The 27,075-nt window shown below is 32.0% G+C and overlaps 1 protein-coding gene across 1 annotated transcript in view; it reads left to right on the top strand.

Annotated features, from left to right (window-relative positions):
• Positions 1–26,832, top strand: part of LOC143042950 (uncharacterized) — a 91,534-nt gene extending 64,702 nt beyond the window's left edge. The window contains exons 5-7 of the mRNA XM_076215454.1: positions 5,026–5,182; positions 26,509–26,564; positions 26,815–26,832. Coding sequence (XP_076071569.1) covers positions 5,026–5,182; positions 26,509–26,564; positions 26,815–26,832 — 231 coding nt within the window. The remainder of the gene's footprint in view (positions 1–5,025; positions 5,183–26,508; positions 26,565–26,814) is intronic.
• The last annotated feature ends 243 nt before the right edge of the window (positions 26,833–27,075 follow it).

Genomic DNA, 27,075 nt, shown 5'->3' with positions numbered 1-27,075 from the left:
ATATGACAGTGGTCATCTATTCGTTTGATGTGTTTGAACTTTTGATTTTGTCATTTGATTTGGGACTTTCCTTTTTGAATTTTGCACTGTGTTCAGTATTTTTGTGTTTTTAACTTTTTAAATGATCTAATTTACAATTATAACGTGGTTGGTCTTCTATAAACAATTACTTATTGCTTCAGCCCAGTATATTTTAAAGCCAACATGTATCACATATGTTTTACCTTAGCAAATTAACTTTTGCAAAAAAATTCAAAATCCATGTATTCCTTTCACAGCTAAACTGCACCACTTTTTTATATGAAAAGTTTTAAAAATTAAAGTAACCTTATAATACTGTTGACATCTCAAAGGTATGTCTTTGTGAGAAGATACATAGATAGCATATCTGAGAGCCAGTACGTTAACAAAACCAACTATCAATAAATATCATATATTTCCAAAAGAGGCGTCGTTTTTTTAAACAGCTGTAATAACAAATTACAACCTTTAGGAATTATTGCCTTTAAAGATGTTTGAGTAATTTTTGTTTAGTTTTTGTATTATTTCTAAAAATTGAATCAAGATAGATAGAAATTTTTAACAATACACATATGACCATTAATGGTAGTTTTAGAATAATACCAATGTTATGTCTTTTCAAAGTGTTTATAGCCTTCAAATAAGCTTTTTTAAAGATGTGATGTGAGTGCTACCAAGACAAGTCCATCTAAGTCACAACATATACAAACTTATAAAATTAAAGTCAAGGTAATGATTCAACATGGAGCCTTACTCACACCAAACTTTAAGCTTTGAAGGAACTACAGTGTCTAGTGTAAATAGTTATCAAAGGTACCAGGATTATAATTTAGTACGCCAGACGCACGTTTCGTCTACATAAGACTAATCAGTGACGCTCATATCAAAATAGTTATAGAGCCAAACAAGTACAAAGTTTAGTTAGCAATACACAGTTAGGAAAAAACTCAAAATTGACACTCATAATTTTTAAACACCCCCTTTCCCCTCCTGTCTAACAAAGAAGGCTTTATATGTGTGTTATGCATGTATATACTTATAGAAAGATAATCTTCCATAGATTTGATTTCTAATGGTCATAAGGGTGAAATATAATCCCTCTTGGGTGTAACCATGGCAACAATCTGCATTTCTTAGATACAAAATATAGCAAAAAAGGGGGGTGAACATGTCACAAAAGTCTCCAAAATTTGGTCTAAAGGAAAATGTCAATCAATTACAGTAATACCTTTCCTGAATCCATAGGTTTATATCTATCAAGTGGTCCCAAAAAAATCATATGCTTATCTGCTCGTTTTTCCATAAAATTGAATTGAAAAGATCGAGCGCAAAATTTTTGTTAATAAACACTACAATAATGTATGGACCTATGAACGGTACGGATAGGAAAATACGGACTGTCAATCATATAAATGGCCTATAAAACATGTTAAAAACAATCTTAATGTTCATATAAACCCACTAAGAAGGCTATATTATTCTTCAATTATCTAAAAATCAATTTTATTGTACAAAAAACTTTCATATTTAAAAAATTCACAGGGGCCATAATGCGAAACTAAACTTCTAACTGTGTATTGCTACCTTAAGAGCATTGAGGATCCAAAATTCAAAGAGGTTGTGCCAAATACGGCTAAAGTTGTCTTTTTCTGGGATAAGAAAATCCTTAGTTTTTCGAAAAATTCTAAGTTTTGCAAACAGAAAATTTATAAAAATGAACACATAATTGATATTCATGTCGACACAGAAGTGCTGACTACTGGGCTGGTGATACCCTGGGGCACGAAATGTCCATAAGCAGTGGGATCGACCAAGTGGTGTAAATAGTTATCAAAGGTACCAGGATTATAATTTAGTACGCCAGACGCGCGTTTCGTCTACATAAGACTCATCAGTGACGCTCATATCAAAATAGTTATAAAGCCAAATAAGTACAAAGTTGAAGAACATATCAAACAGGATAACCAACGGTCTTATCTATTGTAATAACGAGAAACGTATAATTATTACAAGAACAAACGAAACTATAACTGAAAGCTAGTAAAAAGTCAAAAATATTTAACAATAAAAAAAAGTCACGCATCAGAGACTAATACCAATTAAAACACAGCGCAGGGATTAAGTGTTGTAATGTCATTGAAAGTCAACGTAAAGTATCAACAGATAGTAAGCTAGTTAGGATTTAAGCTTATAATAAATAGGTATCATGAACAACTGCAGGCTCTTGGCTTATATCAACACAGAAGGCTTACATTTATCAAAAAGCTTATTAAACTAAAACACGTAAACATTCACTGTACAAATAATTATCAAAATCTTATGACACAATGTAAATACCACATTAATAGTTATCAAAAGTACCAGGATTATAATTTAGTACGCCAGACGCGCGTTTCGTCTACATAAGACTCATCAGTGACGCTCATATCAAAATAGTTATAAAGCCAAACAATACAAAGTTGAAGAGCATAGAGGATCCAAAATTCCAAAAAGTTGTGCCAAATACGGCTAAGGTAATCTATTCCTGGGACAAGAAAATCCTTAGTTTTTCGAAAAATTCAAAGTTTTGTATCAGTAAATTTATAAAAATGATCACATTATTGATATTCATGTCAACACCGAAGTGCTGACTACTGGGCTGGTGATACCCTCGGGGACGAAACGTCCACCAGCAGTGGCATCGACCCAGTGGTATAAATAGTTATCAAAAGTACCAGGATTATAATTTAGTACGCCAGACGCGCGTTTCGTCTACATAAGACTCATCAGTGACGCTCATATCAAAATGGTTATAAACCCAAACAATACAAAGTTGAAGAGCATAGAGGATCCAAAATTCCAAAAAGTTGTGCCAAATACGGCTAAGGTAATCTATTCCTGGGACAAGAAAATCCTTAGTTTTTCGAAAAATTCAAAGTTTTGTATCGCTTGTAAAACGTAGATGCCAATATAACATAGACGTTAAATAAGTATTTAACAAGTTGCTTTCTTTAAAAAAATGCAAAAAGAAATACAATCGTAAAACCAAATGCTTGTTTGGCATTAAATATCAGATAATTGTTTAATAAAGATGCATTGTTTTAAATTATGTTTGTTGTATAAGAATTAGAAACTGACCATGATTGTTTACTTAATGTAACTACTGTTCAATGTGGAGTGAAATATTCTTCTTTAAGGAATCAATTTGTCATCTCCTCTCTCGAAATACAACATACTAAATCACTCACTGGATGTTCCAGGTGCTGTTTTTTTAAAGAGTTAGTTTTTAGGCTAAAGTTCAAATGCAAATGTGAAGAAAATTAATCAATTACTCATGATTATTTGTTTTTGAAACCAGTTTAAAAATAGATAAAAATTCTAAGCTGCATTCTTTTTTGATAATCCCAAACTAAAACCTTTTTTTTAAACGTTTCAAACTGGTTTATACATATATTATATCTATATTATATAAACAAGTCTAAATTGAAAACACATTCATGGTTTATTTACATATAACTACTCTAAATATCATAACAACAATGTTAAATCTGCAAATTGCGGTAGCAAATGTAGTTTTTTTCCCTCGCCGAAATACTTACAGATAATTACGATGTTTCCATAACAGAAATAAAGATGAAAAACTGAATAAAATCTATATTTTTTTTAAATAGTACATATTGTGACGTAATTGTGACATCATCAGGTAAAAATCTTATTTTTTTTCTTTTATATTTCTTGAACCTATGCATTTCTAAACATTATGTGCCAATTTGGAATAGATATCAAACATTTTTTTTGTTTTGCCAAATCCAGGCCTTAATGCCCCTACTTTAAATTAACTTGTCCACAATCATCGTTATGGTATCTTGTTTTAAAACTGTGTCTGAAGACCACGCCTGCGAACCAAGATAGCATATATGGCTAAAAAAGTACATAGGGTAATATTCAGTTTACAGTTTTTGGCTGATCTCCATATAACCAAAGCATAGAGAGCAAACTTGAAAAACAGAGCCTATAGTTTTATTTGCTTTCATTCTAAAAACTGTAATAAATAAATAAAGCGGTCAGCAAGAGCAAATTACAAACATTCCTATATGGGTGGCCTCTCATATTGGAGTGTTTGACTTTCAATGATTGTCCATGCTCTTGTCGAAAGCGAGGAAGGCATTAACTGTTACCGTCCATCCGTTCGTCATTTTTGTGTGTCTGTACTTTACCTAAATTTATATTCTTATCTTTTTTAACTCATACACAATGCTTAGAACACAAACCTCGGAGACAGCATGGACATATGTGTACTCATTATTTTGTTATTTTACCCTGCTTTTAAAAAAGTAAGGGTAAATTGTTTTACCTCTGTCTGTCCGTTCGTCCATCCATACGTCGTACCGAACATCGATCCATCTGTCAATCTGTCCGTCCCATGAATACTTTTCGCCCCAATGTTCTTAGGAATTACATTACAAGGATTTCTCAGGGATTATATAGGTCAGCTTTACCGTGTGATTCATTTTCAAATTCATCACTCAAACTTTTCCTGTTTACCGTCAAGTATTTGTGCGCGGGTGTCATCAAGTTTCCCCGTTATCTATATATGTATTATAAATAAGAGTGAACAGTCAAAATTACATATTATATTTGTTATTACTTTTCCTGATAATGTCTATTATCATGATAAGATTAATAGGTGAAGTAGATACTATAAACAGAAAAAAATAACCAGAAATACAAAATACAAGGTCAAAGTTCAAACATGATAGAACATATCGGATGACTGTGTCACAGAGTTAATACCATAAACAATTATGTTGAGTGTCTGCTTATTATTCAGACAACCACAATATCTTTTACTTAAAAAAACTTGAAGGCTTCAGAAAAGTTATAGGGTTGTGTTTAATTTAAAAAAAACACCTAAATATCAAAAAGTTATATCAATACCAGATGAGAGATTCATGCTCTGTGTAGTTTTTCATGAAGATCCACATCATAACAATTTTCTATACTCTATATACTATATATTTACAGGCTGGTATAAAACGTGAGCACTTGAGTATTGCTTTAGAGCCTGAAGCAGCTGCTATTTGCTGCCAGCACTTTATGACTGATCGAAATAATCGAGAAAAAAATGCATTTAAACAGACAATTAAAGATGGAATGAAGTACATGGTAGTTGACCTTGGAGGTAAATAAGTTTGTGCTTTACGAGGTCAGAAATCGAAAAGGTATCGTCAATCAATTACCAATCTCCAATGAAGATAACAGATGTTTTGTCATTACGTATGCTTAATACAAGAAAGTCAAGCAGCCTACAATCAATTAATCCTAAATAAATAGCAAAAACAAATTTTAATTACACGAGACATTTGAAAATTATAGTAAAATTGAGAATGTAAATGGGGAAGGTGTCAAAGAGACAACGACCGACCAAAGAACAGACAACAGCTTAATGCCACCATAGGGTTTCAATGCAGCACTGCCGCACCTGGAGGCGTGTTTTAGCTGGCCCCTAAACAAAAATATATACTATATCAGTGTGAATGGGTGTCATACTAAACTCTAAAATATACACACTAGAAACTAATATTAAAAATCATAAAAGACTAACAAAGACCAGAGGCTCCTGGCTTTGGACAGGCTCAACAATGTGGCGGGATTAAACATGTTTCTTTTTTTAATTTCAACACTCCCCCTTTACCTATAACCAATGTAGAAATAAACAATACGCACAGTAGAACTCAGGGCAAAATATGTCTCAGTTCGATGTCAGAATAGTTAACAAAAGAAACTAAACAAAATGAAATGGTACATAAATTAACAAAGGACTACTAGCATTTACTAACATGCCAGCTCCATACCCGAATTAACAATAACCTTGACAAATCTAAATATTAGCCTTGCTTGTAGTCTGTTCAACTGTCTTCCCTACTACTTGACTGTCTATTATTGTCCTTTGTACCTTAAAGAATTCTTTAGCCATTTATTAAGTAACGCTTCGAATACCGCGAAATTAGTTTGTTTGATGTATAAATCTCATCAATTACTTGATAACTCTTTGTTGCCAAATCTTGTTTGCTAATGAATCACATGTTACTATTGAGAGCAAGTTTGTTTTACGTTGATTTTTTCGTTTGAATTGTTTCACATTTTGTTATAACTGTTTTATAGATACGACACATCTAAGTCCTAAGTGGGTTTCACACCGTGGTTCTTACTTATGACATCTCTTTAAATTGGGCATAAAGTTAGGACTTCACGAGAGGTGTCTTATGAGAGTCTTAAGACGTCTATTTAAGAAAATTACACTATTTTTTTTTATATTAATTTTGCAAATTGTGTTATTATTATTTGATTTACTTATCTCCTTTTCTTTCTCGTAACTAACTTTTAATATGTTGACGGATTACTAACTACAAATGTATGATTTATGGCTAGGACTTAAAAATGAATAACCTCGCCCAAACCGAATGAAAATGTATATTTTACCCAACGCAATGCAGTAGATAACGGAGTCAAAAAGTAAAAAGAAACGTTTGCACGTCAAAACCGTACAAAGTTGAACATATATTTCCCTCAGAAAAAAATCCACCTTCCCCTAAAAATAGGAACTGGTTGTCCCTTTAGTTTTCTCATTGGCAATCATATCACCTCTCATAATTTTTATACGTCTTTCAAAGAACCAATGCAACAAATTGAAATATGTAAGTATACCATAATTGAACTGACAACGACAACGGTTATTCTGATCCGTGAAAGATACTGCATACTGAACTATGTAAAAAAAAAAAAGACGACAATGAAGAACGACGGACTTGTACGGGTAGATAATAAACTATATATGGTAATTTCACCATATTTAGATATGACATTGGCATAAAGATACCAGTAGACATGGTACAGACGTCCATAATAAACTTACAAATTATTTTCAGCGAAATGGAATTTTCATCTAGAAATAGACTTAACGAACACTCAACAGAGGGAGAAAAGACTATATAATTACACAAATATACTTCAAATGCCACTCACACGGAAACCTCCTTCATGAGCAATTTGGAATTATTTTTATATTTTAGGTAGACAGCCTTCAAATGGATTTCAACTCGTTTATTTTTTGTTATGCTTTACATGAATAAGATTGATTTGGAAACTATTGACTATTATCGTCTCAGGGACGCTGTTATCATGAACTTTCACTACAGTAGATTCGCCGAAAAAACACTTATTTATTACTTAAATTAAATTTAATATAAATTTGTACATGTGATTCTTTTCTGAAATGGATTTTTTAAGGGGAAGGGCAAAGGTACCTAGGTCTATTGAAGATCATTGAAATTATAATAGGGAAAAGGAACGTCGTATAATTGCCTATTTATAAATCTGACATAATGTGAATACTTCTATGACCAAACCAGTTAGATACAATAAAATTTAGTCAGAGGCTATCTATAACATAATAATAACTTATCAACTCATTGAAAAGTTTATACGGCGAAATTAGCTTATTATTTGGTATTCGAAGCGTTACTAAAAAAAATTCTAAAGAATTCATTGGGAGTACAAAGAACAATTAAGTAGTAAAGAACACAGTCGAGCACACTACAAACAAGGCTAGTAGCGAGATTTGTCAAAGTTGTTGTAAATTGATTCAAAGATTATGTCTTACCATATTTAAAATAACAGTCTATTGTCCGTGTAATCTGTCTGTTCACCCTCTTTCAATGTATCAGGATAGAGTCACACCAGCTAGAATCTTAGTACACAAGTTCATTGTTAAGTGAACAATTGCACAGATGATACAACAGTGACGAAGTATCCACGTTGTTTTTATTTGACTACGAACACAATGCAGCAGTATCTAAGAAAAACATCTACCAAACATTACATTTAATAATATTTCTTATAGACATTAAAAATCTAAGAGTGCATTTATTTCTAATCAGAATTTTGTAAACTTTGTATGGCGTTTGTTGTTGTTTTCTAAACGCTACAATAGAGGTCGGTCATTTAAAAACGTATCAACCGTATCGTAAACGTTGACGTATCTGCATCCGCAGATATATAAACAAATATTATGCGATTCCGAGCTTAGACTCTTTTACGTTTAACTAATTGGAATATGTTCGAAACAATCAAACATTCACTTTCAATATTTGCGATAGTGGTGTTTTGTAAAAATAAAATAAGGGGGTCTATCAACTACTTTTACATGCCCATAAAAAGGAGCCAATGTAGGGAAGGTACACGAATATCGTACAAAATTCTTTTATAATCTAGATTCAGATTCAGATTCAATAGTTTATTTAAGTCTCACCACATACAACATGATCAAAACAAGATACAATTATAAAATTAATTATACAGTAAACAAATTTAAAACAATTAAATATATGTATGTGCCATTCTTAAAAGAACTATGGGAGACTATTAAAATACATATAATACTTATTCATTTTATAAAATACTACAAATACAGTAGTTAATGATATAAAATACTGTTTCTTCTTGTTAAAATGTTATTGCAGGTTTTGGCAACAATATTACAAATATTGGTATTTTTAAACATATATATAATTATTTCTTCATCAGACAAGTTTAAAAACATATCATAATGACACAATATATCAATAAAAAGAGCATGTCTTAAATCTTCATACAACGGACAATTTACAAGTACATGTTTTTCATCCTCTAGAATATTGCAGTTAAAACAGACTCTTTCGTCTAGATTTTTTTTCCCATATCGACCAGTTTCAATTTTTAATGGTGCAACACCACATCTAAACTTTGAAAAGGCACTACGATGGCGCTGTGGCATTTTCTGTAGCAAATATTGCTCAGTGTTATAAGTATGTTTAAAAAGATTATATTTTCTCAGTTTACAACCGGTACTATATGAAAAAATTCTTGTACACCAGTCTTTTTTATATTTATCAAACATTTTCTCTTCTAACTGAGATATACTATAACTATCAAGAAAATTTTCATTTATTTTACAATATCTTTCAAAATCAAAGGATTTCAAAATCTCCATAACTTTGTAGCACCATTTTTTTAATTTACAACTACCTTTCATCACTGACCATTTAAAAACTTTATAATTAATTCTATTATTGTCCATTTTTGTACATTTGGACCAGTGTCTAAAAATATTTGTCCACTGTTTAACACATGGTGGTTTCCAGCCCATGTCACCTGACACAGCATCGTTTGGGGTATATTTACCCACACCCATGTAGAAACGCATGGCGCGATTATGTACTGCAGTGATGCACGAGAAATCTCTCATGCCCTAAATAGATGAGCCATAATTTATGACTGACCAAACCATCTTATCAAATAGCTTTATGTAGATATTGTGCTGCAAACCACCATGTGCTTTACATTTAACAATAAGTAAACCCAATGCCCTACTTGCTGACCTGGCTACAGCGTTTGCCATTAATTGATAGTCTAAAAAGTCTGTTAACAATAAACCTAAGTATTGGTAATTTGAAGCATACTCAATATTTTCATCATTTAAACTAAACTGAAAATCTGATCTGGCTACAGAAGGATTTCTAAAATGTATAACATTTGATTTTCTTAAATTTACGTTTAAACTATTATGATTACACCATACATTTAAAACTTCTAATAATTTTTGTAAATCCTTAGCATTTTCTGCTAATAAAACTGTCATCGGCATACAGCACGATAGATAATTTTTCACCATCAATATTAATACCAATGTCTAACAACTTTATATCATCAATTAAATCATTAATAAATATATTAAACATTACTGTTCGCAATACACAGCCTTGTTTTAAACCAGTATTTACATTGAACCATTCAGTCATGTTACCATTTAATCTGACACTGCATTCTACATTAGAATAAATAGCCTTTAAAGCATACATAAATTATGTACTAACACCCAGTTTTCCTAAGGAGAAGGTCCGGTAAGGCCCCTTTTTGGCCCAAAAATATAACAGTTTTACAAAATTGTTAAAATGTAAACTTTTAGTTATTTATTGGACAGTTGAATGCTTCTGCTACATAAATATGGGCTGTTTTTGACAATACAATGCACATATATCGGGTTGTAGCACCATTTAGTCGTGCTAAATTACTGAAATCTTCAAAATTCTATCATTTTAGTTAAATTTTAGACGGTTTCCGTGTAAAACGAAAGTGGCCGCATTCGTGTTCATCCTTAATATTGCAATGTAAGTTGTATTTTATGATAATACATAACATATATAAAGGTTGTGGATGAACACGGATGCGGCCACTTTCATTTTTGACAAAAACAATCTGAAATGTGACGTTTTTTGGCATATTTGAGAGATTTTTCATATTTGAGCTTCAATCGGATCGTTTTTAATGACTTAATCAGTTAAAATCTTTCACATAAACTAATTGAATCAAGTGAAATAGACACTTAAGTGTTTAAAAGTGGTCAAAATCTTTCGTCAGATGAAACTGAAATTTGAGGCCAAAATGAGTCCTTACCGGACCTACTCCTTTATTAAATAACAAAACTTTGTCCATAGAATCATAAGCTTTCTTAAAATCAATGAAAGATACAAAAGTTGACAGCTTACTTTTTTTTCTAGTTTCAATAACAGATGTTAATGTACTGATATGATCTATTGTACTTCTCCTTTTAATAAACCCATTTTGTTCATCATTTATTATATCCCTTTTGTCTAACCACTCAGTTAACCTTTTATTTAAAACGTCACAATAAAGCTTATATGCACAAGGTGCTAAATATAAGGTAACACCTCTATATGATAATGGATCTCTAGGATCCGTAGTTGAACATTTGAGAATGGAAATGGGGAATGTGTCAAAGAGACAACAACCCGACCAAATAAAAAACAACAGCAGAGGGTCACCAACAGGTCTTCAATGTAGCGAGAAATTCCCGCACCCGGAGGCGTCCTTCAGCTGGCCCATAAACAAATATATACTAGTCCAGTGATAATGAACGCCATACTAATTTCCAAATTGTACACAAGAAACTAAAATTAAAATAATACAAGACTAACAAAGGCCAGAGGCTCCTGACTTGGGACAGGCGCAAAAATGCGGCGGGGTTAAACATGTTTGTGAGATCTCAACCCTCCCCCTATACCTCTAACCAATGTAGTAAAGTAAACGCATAACAATACGCACATTAAAATTCAGTTCAAGAGAAATCCGAGTCTGATGTCAGAAGATGTAACCAAAGAAAATAAACAAAATGACAATAATACATAAATAACAACAGACTACTAGCAGTTAACTGACATGCCAGCTCCAGACTTCAATTAAACTGACTGAAAGATTATGATTTCATCATATGAACATCAGGCACAATCCTTCCCGTTAGGGGTTTAGTATCATACCATCATAACATATATGAGAAGAACATAACCCGTGTCATGCCAACAACTGTTTTTAGAATAAATGTGTTTAGTTCCGATGCAAAGACCTTATCAGTGACTCAATATTAACGCCAAAATATGCAATCTTTAATGACTTGACAACAGTATCGTAATTATATCCCTTCTTAATAAGTCTATTCAAAGGTTTTGTAAGTTTCTGAGGTGAATACTGACACCTTTGTGCTTTATAAAGAATATTACCATAAAAAATTGGATGTGAAATACCTGAACGTATTAGAAGTCTGCATGTTGAGCTATATTTACGAATGATGTCTTTATACCGATGATAAAATTTAGTAAATGTTTTGACTAGTTTGTGATATCGAAAACCCTGGTGTAATAATTTTTCAGTAATACATAAATTTCTCTCGTTAAAATCGAAAACATTGTTACATACACGAGCGAATCGTACAAGTTGAGATATATAAACACCGTAAGATGGTGACAAGGGAACGTCACCATTTAAAAACGGATAATTAACAATAGGAAATGAAAAATCATCCCTTTTATCATAAATTTTAGTATTGAGCTTTCCATTAGTGATATAAATATGAGATCGAGAAAAGGGCAGTGGTCATTGTTTATTCCACATATTTGGAACTTTGCCAAATTTAAAACAAATATTAAACAATTTAGTTAAAGTAAAAAATAATTGCATAATTTTTGCATAATTCTGCCTGAATACAATCTACAGCTGGGCTTTTTCCATTTTTGGCTGTCATTGCTACCTTATAAACTTCATCAAAAGATATGTAATCATCTAAATCATTACAAACAGTATCATTCTTTACAATTAAATTTTCAACACCAAAATTCTTGTTGTTATCTGGATCGGAATTCAACAACCCATGAAAACTGTCTTTCCATTTTTGTAAAACATCGTCCATGCTATTTGTAACGGATCCATCACTTCGCAACACCTCATTTGGAATTTTCGATTGTCTATAATTACCAATACCAATATTGCCTATTTTACGCCAAAATTGCAAAATCTATTTCAAAAATATTTCAAGATCTTACATGAATAAACACAGGAACTTTGAATATAGTTCATTTGCGATTTTATCATAAAAGGTAATAGAAACACGAGTTTTCGTCATATGTCATAAAATATATTTGAAAAAAACGTAATGAGTATCAATATGTTAAATAACAATTTGGTTCAACGTGAGCACAAGTTATCACACAATCAAACGATTTTACCGTATTCACTCTTATCATGCCTGTTAACTGTTCCAACTTTTCGGAATATCTTTAAATGTCGGATAACATGCTCCACAAAAACTCGATATTTCCTAATTGTTTTGTTAATTTTTTTTTTAACATTATAAATTAATCAGGTGCCCATTTGCATATTTGAAAGTACATAAAACCAAAGCCCTGAATCACATACTGTTTGTTTGGTATATCTGCAGATGCGGTAACGTCAACTTATATGATACGGTTGATACGTCTTAAAATAGTAGAAACAAATACATAGTTTAATCTTTTTTTACTGACACTGTTTGAACTTTCAATAATGCATGTAGAAACACATACATCGTTTAATCAGGTTGAAGTTAGAAACAAATGTAGCGTTTGTACTAACAAACGATGAACGACAACTGTAGACGCATTTTTTAGCGAGTGCATAGTTTGTCAAAGTTTATGTAAACTTTGCAAACGTGCAATGTATGTTAGAAACAAATGATTAAAACATACGCACGCTTAGCCTTTTGCATCGTTTGTGTTAGATACAAATGCACTATAAGTCTTAAAAGATGAACATGTAATGTTTAGACATCGAATATTATTTAAAAAAACAACAACGGTATGAAAATAATTTTGATAGACACTTGACACCACTTACTAGATAAAATCAACTGGCTTTTAATGATATTTTATGGGAAAGAAAATAATAAAGTTAGCGTCTGTTGATTCTGATGACAGTAGATTTTCAATTTCGGAGAAGGAAACCAACCTCACACATCATAATGCTGTAATGTCTTTTTGGTCCATACTTGTTTCAGTTTAGCATTCATAAATAATGCAAATAGTTTTTATAGAGGGGTAAATGAATTATGTATAATAATCAACCATGATATTTTCGTGTGTCTAGAAAATTTCTTTTTTTTTTTGTTAATTTCAAACGGTCAAGTTCTAAAAATGTTAGTGATAATCGATGTTTATCAACAATAATAGTTTCAGCATTTTTTTCGCAGGAATTAACGTTAATTTTTGTTTCCGAAAAAAAAAAAATTGAACGTGTTATCTGGTTCTAAACATTTAACCGTTGATTCACATTCATACGATTAATATTAACAACATGATTTTTCAGATTAACTTTAAACTATGTTACTACTACACATTTTAGCACTTATGTGGATATTCCTTTTTCGAACGTGTGCAAAATCATCTTAAAAATATCTGCCTTCTAGAGTTGTTTTATAAGGTACATCAAAACGGGTCATATTCAATATACCATAATAAAAAATGATTTTCAACAAGACTTTGACAGATGACGCCTGGACTTTAACCTTTCAATGGTTTAAGTTGAAGAGAAAGTAAACAAGAGGAAACTTATTGGATCTGTTTATACATGTGAAATTAGGGTTTAGTTCCAAGTGACAATATACGATATAAGTAAGTAGGTAAGAAAGAAATTCAAATAAAGTCCAGACGTTGAACTATTATCAAATGACAATTACAAATAAACATACACAGGAAAAAGTGCCACGCATGTTTTACATACATAAAACGTGCGTTTGGAAACGTTTGCAAAACGTCTTTTTCCTACCACGCACGTATAACGCATGTTTCAAATATGCTTTATTACTGCGTTTTACACATGCAAATTACATGTTAAAACATGCGTTATTCGTGCGTGTTACCCGTGAAAAATATATGTAATGTTAAACGCATGTTTCAAAACCATGCGTTAAACATATGTTGTAAGAAACCTGTGTATAATATGCGTTTTAAATTAAATGATGAGTATAACATGTGTGTAACACATGTTTCACAAATTTTAAAAGATATTATTCCAGATCATCCATAAAACCTTTGTCAAGTTAACTAGTTCACATTCCATATGTTCCACACAACCAAGGCGATTTCTTTTTACTTTTGAAGGCTGTTCTCTGGACATATAATCATTCCTCAGTAAAGGACCTAAATATCGTCCCCCGTCAATTATTAATTGGAATGAGTGTCGTAATATCATCCACGACTCACTCCATACTTACTGTATGAAATGGATAAAACAGGAAAAAGCTGACAAAAGATCTTTGGACTCTTTTTTTAATTTTTTTTTAGTAATGAAGATAGTTGATATACGTATTCAACATTTTAAAGAACATTTTACTATTAACAATAACCACAATAAACCTATTTCTCATATCAAACATAAACTAAAAGAACTAGCCAAGGTATCTGTTTTTGTCCCGGCCGATAAAGCTGCTAATAATATTATTATTGTTTGACGTAAATTTTACATTGACGTTCTGAAAAAGGAAATCACCAATTCACCAACATTCCAACTGACTCCATTTTCAGAAAACGAAATCTGTAACAAACATAAACTTTTAGCCACCGCTTTACAAGCAGAGCCAAATACAATGAAAGTCCCAACTATGTATTGGCTTCCGAAGCTACACAAAACCCCTTACAAATATAGATTTATTTCGTCTTCAAGCCATTGTTCAACTACTAAATTGTCTATTCTTCTTACAAGCACACTTGGTACAATTAAAAACCTGATAATAAATTGTTCAAATAAGGCCTTCGAAAATAGTGGAATAAATTACTTTTGGAGTGTCAAGAACTCGTTGGAAGTACTTGATAAATTGCATGCTTATATTGGTGATTTTGAATCTGTTCAAAGTTTGATTTTTCTACCCTGTATACCACACTGCCTCACATTCTCATTAAGAAAAAATTCACACACCTAATTAAATGGGCATTCAAAAAATCAGAACGTGAATATATATGTTCAAACTCTTTAAGGTCATTTTTTAGTAGCAATAAACAAAAAAAACTATGTTAATTGGACATGCTTTGATACTATATATGCCCTTGAATTTTTACTAGATAACATTTTTGTTCGCTTTGGGGATTCCGTATATCGTCAGATTATCGGAATTCCAATGGGGACTAACTGTGCACCACTTATTGCGGACCTGTTTTTGTATTGTTATGAGTTACAATTTATGACAAAAATAAGCAAAGACCCATCGAAACAACATCTGATAAACAAAATTAATAATACTTTTAGATATTTGGATGATATTTTGGCTCTCAATAATGACGACTTCAGTATGTATATTAATGAAATTTATCCTGCTGAACTTACTTTAAATAAAGCTAATACTAACAATGACCACTGTCCTTTTCTCGATCTTGACATCTACATCACTAATGGAAAGCTGAATACTAAAATTTATGACAAAAGGGATGATTTTTCATTTCCTATCGTTAATTATCCGTTTTTAGATGGTGACGTTCCCTTGTCACCATCTTACGGTGTTTATGTATCTCAACTTGTACGATTCGCTCGTGTATGTAACAATGTTTTAGATTTTAACGAGAGAAATTTATGTATTACTGAAAAATTATTACACCAGGGTTTTCGATATCACAAAATAGTCAAAACATTTACTAAATGGAAATATTCTTTATAAAGCACAAAGGTGTCAGTATTCACCTCAGAAACTTACAAAACTTTTGAATAGACTTATTAAGAAGGGATATAATTACGATACTGTTGTCAAGTCATTAAAGATTGCATATGTTGGCGTTAATATTGAGTCACTGATAAGGTCTTTGCATCGGAACTAAACACATTTATTCTAAAAACAGTTGTTTACATGACACGGGTTATGTTCTTCTCATATATGTTATGATGGTATGATACTAAACCCCTAACGGGAAGGATTGTGCCTGATGTTCATATGATGAAATCATAATCTTTCAGTCAGTTTAATTGAAGTCTGGAGCTGGCATGTCAGTTAACTGCTAGTAGTCTGTTGTTATTTATGTATTATTGTCATTTTGTTTATTTTTGTTGGTTACATCTTCTGACATCAGACTCGGACTTCTATTAAACTGAATTTTAATGTGCGTATTGTTATGCGTTTACTTTTCTACATTGGTTAGAGGTATAGGGGGAGGGTTGAGATCTCACAAACATGTTTAACCCCGCCGCATTTTTGCGCCTGTCCCAAGTCAGGAGCCTCTGGCCTTTGTTAGTCTTGTATTATTTTAATTTTAGTTTCTTGTGTACAATTTGGAAATTAGTATGGCGTTCATTATCACTGGACTAGTATATATTTGTTTATGGGCCAGCTGAAGGACGCCTCCGGGTGCGGGAATTTCTCGCTACATTGAAGACTTGTTGGTGACCCTCTGCTGTTGTTTTTTATTTGGTCGGGTTGTTGTCTCTTTGACACATTCCCCATTTCCATTCTCAATTTAATTTAATCAGTTTTATTTGGACTCTAATGGATAGTTGTTCAGTTGGTAATCATACAACATCTCTTTATGTTATATTGACCACAAATCTCATTTTGACAAGCAACATCAGCATCATATTGCAGACGAGACTTCACTTTTCATCAGTCTTTAAAATTTTCCTGTTGTAATACACCAATAAACAAAAAAATATCAGTCACATGCTATTCATGTTTTTAAAACCTTTATCAGGTACATTTGACACTAAGATTTTTGAAAAGACCATGATATGAAATATTTGATGGAATTTCATTGTAGTTTCATTGGCAGTAATACCACATTATATTTAAATAGAGGTCAAAATTGTCTCAAATAGATTTTGTGGAATGTTGTACAAGTATTTGACAAATTTTTGTTAAAGTGTTGCTTATGGTTAAACTTTGAATAACATAGTTGTTGACTTATGCATGTAATATGAACAGGAAAACCCCAAAAGTGTATTAGATGTTTACTTTAGCATCAATTTAAATACAATTTAGAAGTTGTGTCCTTTGCAGGTTTAATAATACCTAATGTCTTGAGAAATCTGAGATAGCATTATTTTTTTAAACATGTTAAATGAAAAATTCAATAAATACTCTTTAAAATCTCATTTATAATTTTTTGTTGTTGTCTATTTGTTGCAGAATATTTGTTGTTAGAAAACGTTCAAAAATTTGATTTAACTTTTTTTTTATTTACAACATTCTCAAAACCTCACAATCTACTTTATAATTTTTGTTGTTGACAAAATAACAACATCAATTGAATGTTTTATCTTTTAAATGTCATTCTTCTTAAAGTTGTTTTCATCTGAAAAGAAAACAATTACATTCATAATCATACATTTAATTATTCCCATATACTGTAAGTTGCTAGTTTTAAACATAATGAAATAACCTCAGTGACTTTAAACATGCTTTTCTGTGTCCTTTTGGTCTCTATTGTGAAGAATAGTCTCATTTGCAATCGTACCACATCTTCTGTATCCCGCTAATATCAGTCGAAATGAATATAATACAATTCACACCTCAAGTTTATTCCAAAAATATTCAAAGTTACTAGATCCAAAGTATAAACAGGCGAGATTAGATTGACAACAAAGAAAATACAATCATCATGAGAATTATACCAATAACAATGTTCAAATCATTCACAAAAATATAAACATTGGTGTGAAAATATAGAAAACAATCATTGTAACATCTAGGATTTACACAAGTAATGAATAAAGTTCGTATTTCGAAAATAAACACTTATCACTCAGATTGGCAATATTTATCATTGTCTCAAGTTCACATTAACGGCATTGAAATAGCTAAATTTACTTTCATATTACCACAAAATGCATAGAATAAATGTAAAAATCAACATACCTTATTTGTTATACTCTGATATTTCTATATAATTCAAAATTAAAGGGCTCAAAATTGTCGTGACCCATTTCTCAATTTTAAAGGAAATATATGAGAAGGGGAAAGTAACCAATGTACATAGGTAAGTTTTAAAAAATCAATAAATTTGCTAAACGAATTTTGATACAATTCTTAACATGAAATTGGCCTTTACATCTTCCTTTTTATATTTGTCTCCTTTTGATATAACATATTTGAGTAAAACTGGAAAGTATTTAATAAATATAAAACTGGTTTTTACTATCAGTAAATTAAAACCAAACAAAAAATTATTGTTTGTTTCCATGTTTACAAACTGTTGATACCTATATCATGTATATGTTGGCATTGTAAAATGTCAAGCTTCTCCTATGAATAATGGTGATCCATTCTCTAAATCCGTTAGATGTATGCTGATTGATATTTAAGTCTTAAACACATGATTTTTGGTTTTACATTTGGCATGAGTTTTGCTTATTTTTAAATTCTACTTCAACATGTTCAATGGTCCTGGTGGAGAGTAATGACTCATTGGTAATCATACCGCATATTCTTATTTTTATATTAAATCTTAATATATGTAGCTAAAAACTGGAAGCAATAAATATTTGTAATAAAAACAATATATTGCAAAACAAAATGCAATCACAACTGATCTTTTAACTCACAAAATCAAAGAGGTTTTTAAGTGTTATAACCATAAGTAGTTAGTTGAAAATTTGTATTTATTCATTTCATATAGGTAACCCATGAAACTTTATCAACTGCAATGTGTTTGGAAAAACATTTTTTTTTCTAAAACACTCTCCAACTATTGCATACATATATTTATACACATACCTACATTTTTTGCCTTGCCTACATAAGTCCATTATATAAAAATATCCTTTGGTTTTGCTTGGCTTTCCAGAAACACCAGCCGTAACCAGGAACCTTTGTGTTAGTAGTCCGATTCCCTAACCACTACACCACGGCTCTCTTTTTGTATTATACACATGATATAGGTACAAATAGTTTCAATTCACTTTCAATGACAGTGTTTTTCCATAAAGGGTTAATACATGCCCGATCATCATGGTCCATCCTTCAAGACATCTCTGAATAAAACAATAGATTCACTATAAATACTTAGTTTATCAAAATGTCAGATTTGTCCATTTTCATAATTTTGTTTTTTAAATTAAATTTGCTTAATTTCACAAGATGTTATAGAAAATAACTGGGGAATGTCTCCATGGGACACAGATGATGCCAAATCTCGCATATATGTATAATGTTATAAAGGGACATAACTCCAGAATAGTAAAAGTGACCTACCCAAATGTGTACTTGATCTGTATTTAGTGGTATTAATCATGTTGTGTAAGTTTCATGATATTTGGTTAAAGATTTTACCCGACGTCAGTTTTGCTTTAAATGCTTTGTTTTCAGAGATATAAGTCATCTTTATTTTACCCAAATGTTCAATTTTCCAATCAACATGTACAGGGGGGGGGGGTTAATTACCATAGCGGTATTTTGACCTGATGGTCAATTTTCCATGGGGTTATGTTCTATTGCATTATGTCTTTTTTTTTTAATAATTCTCCTTACTATTTGTTATAGCAGTGTATCCCAATCTCTGTCTCACCAACAAGTCTCAGAAAAAAAGCTATTCGGACAGAAAGAACTTTCAAGATATTTAATTGAATGTATAGTAGAAAAGAATGGAATTGGGAAATGTGTCAAAGAGACAACAATCGACCAAAGTCTGGCAAAGAGCAAAAAACAACGGAAGGCCACAAATGGTTTCCAACACAACAACAAAATCTGGCACCATACAAATAATATACTTACCAACTGCTGAATTGTACTTGAAACATTTATCAGGCGTCTTCCTTTGCCATTTTCTTCACCATTTCTGGAAATTTTTACATTCATGTACCTTCCTGACATAGGGGAGGTCAAATTTGATGACTAAACTGTAGGATAAAAGGAAATCCGTTTCATAATTACACAAACCATTTTCATATTACTTTACAATTACAAACATAGTCCGTGTTCATGTGAAAGCCAAAGTGAAGATCATTGATATAAGAAGATGGGGTATCAGTGCCAATGAGACAACTCTCCATGCAAGTCACAATTTTCACAACATGTAAAAGTATACCATTAAAGGTCAAAGTACGGTCTTCAAAATAGAGCTGTACTCACACCGCACAGCAAGCTATAAAGGGCCCAAAAAAATAAAACTAGTGTAAAACCGTTCAATGAGCATTGCTGTAAGCATTTTTGAGTTATTGTAAAAAAAAAAGTAAATTCCCATAACTCAGAAATGTAAAATCTAAATTTATGAAATTCTAAAGGGAGCTTACATAAATAGAAATAAACAATTCACAATAGTTTCACGAGAATAACTGCTGAAAGCATTTTTGAGTAAATTGTAATTTTCCGAAAACTGGAAAATTTCCCCTTTTTATTAATAAAACCTGGTAACCCTAAAACGTAATTAAATACCGGTATTTGAAATTTAAAAGAAATGTAAGGGAGCTCATGTCGAAAGATATAAACAATTTACCAAAATTTCTTGCAAGAAGAAGAAAACATTCTTGAGATATTAACTTTAAACCGGAAAATCCCCCTTTTTATGAATAAAACCTGGTAACTCAGTAATGAAAAATGTAAAATTTATAAAGATCGAAAGGGAGCTCATGTCGAAAGATATAAATATATTAGTCTTGTTTTACGGGGTATCCATAAAACGACAAATCTAGGGTTCTTTTACATCACTTTATTTCACAAGTAAACATATGGAACCAATTTTATAAAGTTATGTGACTGACACCATGGAATTGGTCATCCACAACTATGACCACACTATTGATATTCATGTTAACACTTAAACGCTTAAGGTAGCAATTCACAGTTAGGAGTTTAGTTTCGCATTTTGGCCCCTGTGAATTTTTTAAATATGATAGTTATTGTGTAATAAAATTCATTTTTAGACAGCTGAGTATTAATTTAGCCTTCAAAGAAGATTTATAAGGACTTCAAGATTATTTTTAACATGTTTTATGGGCTATTTTCTGTTTGACTCTCCGTATTTTCATAGCTAGACGGGTCATTGGTCCAGAAATTAATGTAATGTTTACAAACATTATTTTCTACACGAAGTTTTTTACCAAAAAATGAGATGAAAGACATATGATTTTCATTGGATTAACTGAAAGATATATGTAAACAGCTTCTGAAAAGGTATTACTTCAGGCGATTGAAATTCTACTTTTACCCAAATTTTGGGGAAATATGCGACATCTTTTCCTCCCTTTTTACAATATTTTATAGCTAATGAATGCATTTTGTTGCCATGGATACATCCAAAAGAAACTATATTTTACCATTTTATATACTGGATATAAAATCTATGGAAGATTCTGATTCCATACATATGCACATATATGACACAAATAATAAGCTTAATATTGCAAGAAAGCAATGAAAAGGGGATGTTAAAATTTATGAGCGATAATTTTGATATTTTTTCCTAACTGTTTATTGCTACCTGAGTGTTGACTACTGTGCTCGTGATACCCTCAAGGACGAAACGTCCACCAGCAGTGGCATCGACCCAGTGGTGTAAATTGTTATCAAAGGTACCAGGATTATAATTTATTACACCAGACGCGCGTTTCGTCTACATACAACTTATCAGTGACGCTCATATCAAAATATTTAAAGTTCCAAACAAGTACAAAGCTGAAGAGCATTGAGGATTCAAAATTCCAAAAAGTTGTGGCAATACGGCGAAGGTAATCTATGCCTGGGATAAGAAAATTCTTAGTTTTAAAAAAAAATCTAAATTTTGTGAACAGAAAATATATAAAAATGACCACACTATTGATATCCATGTCAACACTTAAACGCTTAAGTGTTGACTACTGGGCTGTTGATAGCCCTCAAGGACGAAACGTCCACCAGCAGTGGCATCGACCCAGCGGTGTAAATAGTTATCAAAGGTACCAGGATTATAATTTAGTACGCCATACGCGCGTTTCGTCTACATAAGACTCATCAGTGACGCTCATATCAAAATATTAAAAGTTCCAAACAAGTACAAAGCTGAAGAGCATTGGGGATTCAAAATTCCAAAAAGTTGTGGCAATACGGCGAAGGTAATCTATGCCTGGGATAAGAAAATTCTTAGTTTTTCAAAAAAATCTAAATTTTGTGAACAGGAAATATATAAAAATGACCACACTATTGATATCCATGTCAACACTTAAACGCTTAAGTGTTGACTACTGGGCTGTTGATACCCTCAAGGACGAAACGTCCACCAGCAGTGGCATCGACCCAGAGGTGTAAATAGTTATCAAAGGTACCAGGATTATAATTTAGTACGCCATACGCGCGTTTCGTCTACATAAGACTCATCAGTGACGCTCATATCAAAATATTTAAAGTTCGAAACAAGTACAAAGTTGAAGAGCATTGAGGGTCCAAAATTCCAAAAAGTTGTAGCAAATACGGCTAAGGTAATCTATGCCTGGGATAAGAAAATCCTTAGTTTTTCAAAAAAATTCAAAATTTTGTGAACAGGAAATTTATAAAAATGACCACACTATTGATATTCATGTCAACACTTAAACGCTTAAGTGTTGACTACTGGGCTCGTGATACCCTCGGGGACGAAACGTCCTTCAGCAGTGGCATTGACCCAGTGGTGTAAATAGTCACATTCTCCCCCTGTTGCGAGAATGTCTTCCAAGACATAACTGAAATCATGGTGAAAATAAAAAAAAATATAGAACATTGATCTTCCTTCTGTGTGAGGAAAAGACGTCCTCGTCTAATACTGGACAAAACTGAAATACAAAATTCATCCAATCATATGGCTTATTGATCAGCTTCAACATCGCTCTAGAAACTTGATCAGCCGTGTTGATAAAAGTTCCAGAGGATGCTGCAATCCTAAGGTAGTCAGCACGAACCATCAATTCGGGTTGTGCACTCTTGGAGACTGGTTGTACAACAAAAACCTTTTACTTGGTTGTAGCTGTTGATGTTAAGTTCTGGTAGATCGTCTTTGCTGTGGTTCTTCATCACCATCAATGTTCTCTTCTTCCTTGCTATCATCATCTGTTACATCATGTAAAGCATCTGTTGCCGAATCATGTACTTGATCATCTAGTGATGTTTCGTGTTCTGAACCTCCTGAATCCTCAGGAAAAGAAGCGTCCTCCTCTAATTCAGAATGTTCCTCGGTGCGGTCCTGATCGTCACCAGCGTTACCAGGAACAGTAGCCTCCTCTTCAACCGATACTGTTTAATCATCTAATTGGATAACGACATCCAGCTGAATATCTTGGTGAACTTCTTGTTGAACGTCTTCAACCAACACATACATCATAGATTCATCCTCCCTCTCTTTGATGGTTTCATGTGTATGTCCTGTCTTGATGAGACATTGTACCTCATATTTCCATAGGTCGTATGATGCACCAGTCTTTGCATCTCTGGAAAATGCTGATATCCGTGGTAAATAGGCATTCCATAAATCATCATCAGTGTCTTTGTAATCTTCCATCCATGTCTTAAAATCATCTGCTGTCTGTGCACATGGTTTGAGGTCCATCTCCTTGAAGGCCATAACTATGTTACTGATCTCATCCTTGGATAGATAATCTGACATGGCTGTACAAAATGATAATACCTTAACTGTAAAAATAAAATGCTGAGATAAAATCTGAAATAAACAAAATCTTCTGCAACAAGGAAATGTTAAGTTCCTAAAAGAAAAAGAAAGTAAATATGTCTGAAATGAATACGAATTAACCAAAGATTAATGCTATAACACAAAACAAAAACAAAAAACAATGTTTAGTATCTACAATAGAAACAAAGTATCTGAAAAAAAAATATATGAATAATATTAATTTATCCTGCAATAAAAGGAAAGTATCATAAATATATGAAAACAACGTTAGATAACAACCGCAATTTGTATACGTGTGTATGTAAAACAAAGGAGTAGGTTCAGTAAGACCCTTTTTTGGCCCCAAAATATAGCAGTTTTAGAAAATTGCAAAAATGTAATCTTTAAGCAATAATTTGTAAAGTAAATTGCTTCTGCTTCATAAATATGAGCTGTTTTTGACAATACAATGCACAAATATCGCGTTCTAACATCATTAAGTCATGCTAAATTACTGAAATCTTCAAAATTTTAGCATTTTGGTTAAATTTTGGACGGTTTCCGTCTAAAATGAAAGTGGCCGCATTCGTGTTCATTCATAATATTGAAATGTAAGTTGTATTTTATGGTAATACAAAACATATATAAAGGTTGAGGATGAACACGGATGCGGCCACTTTCATTTTTGACAAAAACCATCTGAAAAGTGACGTTTTTTTGGCATATTTGATAGATTTTTCATATCTAAGCTTGAATCGGAGCGTTTTTAATGACTACATCAGTTAAAATCTTTCACATAAACTAATCGAATCAATTGAAATAGACACTTAAGTGTTTGAAAAGTGTCCAAAAACTTTCGTTAGATGAACCTGAAAGGAGTAGGTCCAGTAAGGACCTATTTTGGCCTCAAATTTCAGGTTCATCTGACGAAACATTTTGACCACTTTTTAAACACTTAAGTGTGTGTTTCATAGATTCAATTAGTTCAGGTGAAAGATTTTAACTAATTTATTCATTAAAAACGATTCGATTCCAGCTCAAATAAGAAAAATCTACCAAATATGCCGAAAAATGTCGTTTTTCAGATGGTTTCTGTCAAAAATGAAAGTGGTCGCATCCGTGTTCATCCTCAACCTTTATATATGTTATGTATTATCATCGAATACAACTTACATTTCAATATTTAGGATGAACACGAATGCGGCCACTTTCGTTTTACACGGAAATCGTCTAAAATTTAACTAAAATGCTAGAATTGTGAAGATTTCAGTAATTTAGCATGACTTAATGGTGCTAGTACCCGATATATGTGCATTGTATTGTCAAAAACAGCCCATATTTATGTAGCAGAAACATTTAACTAGCCTATAAATAACTAAAAGTTTACATTTTAACAATTTTGTAAAACTGCTATATTTTGGGGCCAAAAAGGGGTCTTACTGGACCTACTCCTTTGAGGCCAAAATCGGTCCTTACCGGACCTACTCCTTTCGTTGAAGAGGGGTCCAAATACTGCACAAACAACAGTTTTCAAAAAGACCAAAAGAGTGAAAAAGTATATGTTAACATAATGCTTTGACCAACTTATGTTCTTAAACCCTGCTGACTTCCATTCACGATTGCCAAATACATTGATCACAAAAACGTAACAGAATGGATCTTGACATTGATCTAAAAAAACAAACAACATTTTCCAAAAAGACTGAAAGAGTGAAAAAATATATTTTAACAATATGCATGTGACTAACATCTCTCTCTCTCTGTCTCTGGACAAACAACCTTTTCCAAAAGACTGAAAGAGTTAAAAAAATTATATTTTAACAATATGCATGTGACTAACATCTCTCTCTCTCTCTCTCTCTCTCTCTCTCTCTCTCTCTCTCTCTCTCTCTCTCTCTCTCTCTCTCTCTCTCTCTCTCTCTCTCTCTCTCTCTCTCTCTCTCTCTCTCTCTCTCTCTCTCTCTATATATATATATTATATATAATATATATATAATGTCTTAAAATAGCAACAATCAACATTCAATCTATTTAAGCGTGGATCAGTTTGTGAAAATAAACTGATACAGTTACTGAATTAAAATTATATAACTGTCTAAGAATATAACTTAAACACACTAATTAATACATTAAAAAGTTCTATTAGATGTTAAATAGAAATACGCAATATTTCGCTAAACAAATTAGCTTCATCAGGCGTGTGCATCTCTCAAGGTGAAATCGGATGCATGACAAAAAATATTTTTGTAGCTAAATCTATACAAGAGTTGAGGAAAAGTGTTACATATTGATTGATGTTGCATAAAATATGTAACTATTTTATGCAACATCAATCAATATGTTACACTTTTCCTCAACTCTTGTATAGATTTAGCTACAAAAATATTTTTTGTCATGCATCCGATCTCACCTTGAGAGATGCACACGCCTGATGAAGCTAATTTGTTTAGCGAAATATTGCGTATTTCTATTTAACATCTAATAGAACTTTTTAATGTATTAATTAGTGTGTTTAAGTTATATTCTTAGACATTTATATATAATGTAATATTTTGTACAGGTAGCACAGCCGACATAACAGTTCTTCAAAGATATGGAGATGGTTCACTGAAGCAAGTTGTTATTTTATGCAACATCAATCAATATGTTACACTTTTCCTCAACTCTTGTATAGATTTAGCTACACAAATATTTTTTGTCATGCATCCGATTTCACCTTGAGAGATGCACACGCCTGATGAAGCTAATTTGTTTAGCGAAATATTGCGTATTTCTATTTAACATCTAATAGAACTTTTTAATGTATTAATTAGTGTGTTTAAGTTATATTCTTAGACATTAATATATAATGTAATATTTTGTACAGGTAGCACAGCCGACATAACAGTTCTTCAAAGATATGGAGATGGTTCACTGAAGCAAGTTGTTCCTGCCAGTGGTGGTCCCTGGGGTGGGAAATCTATAGATGAAGCTTTCCATGGCTTTCTTATAAGAATATTTGGATCCAAAGTCATGGAAGAATTAAGAAAAACTGAACTGGAAGACTTTATTGATTTATTTAGAGAATTTGAAACCAAAAAAAGGTCAATTCGTGTAGATGAAACTAACAAAGTAGTCGTTACATTGC

This window comes from Mytilus galloprovincialis, chromosome 8 (genome assembly GCF_965363235.1).
Source record: "Mytilus galloprovincialis chromosome 8, xbMytGall1.hap1.1, whole genome shotgun sequence".
Lineage (NCBI taxonomy): Eukaryota > Metazoa > Mollusca > Bivalvia > Mytilida > Mytilidae > Mytilus > Mytilus galloprovincialis.
This window is presented reverse-complemented; position numbering and strand designations above follow the sequence as displayed.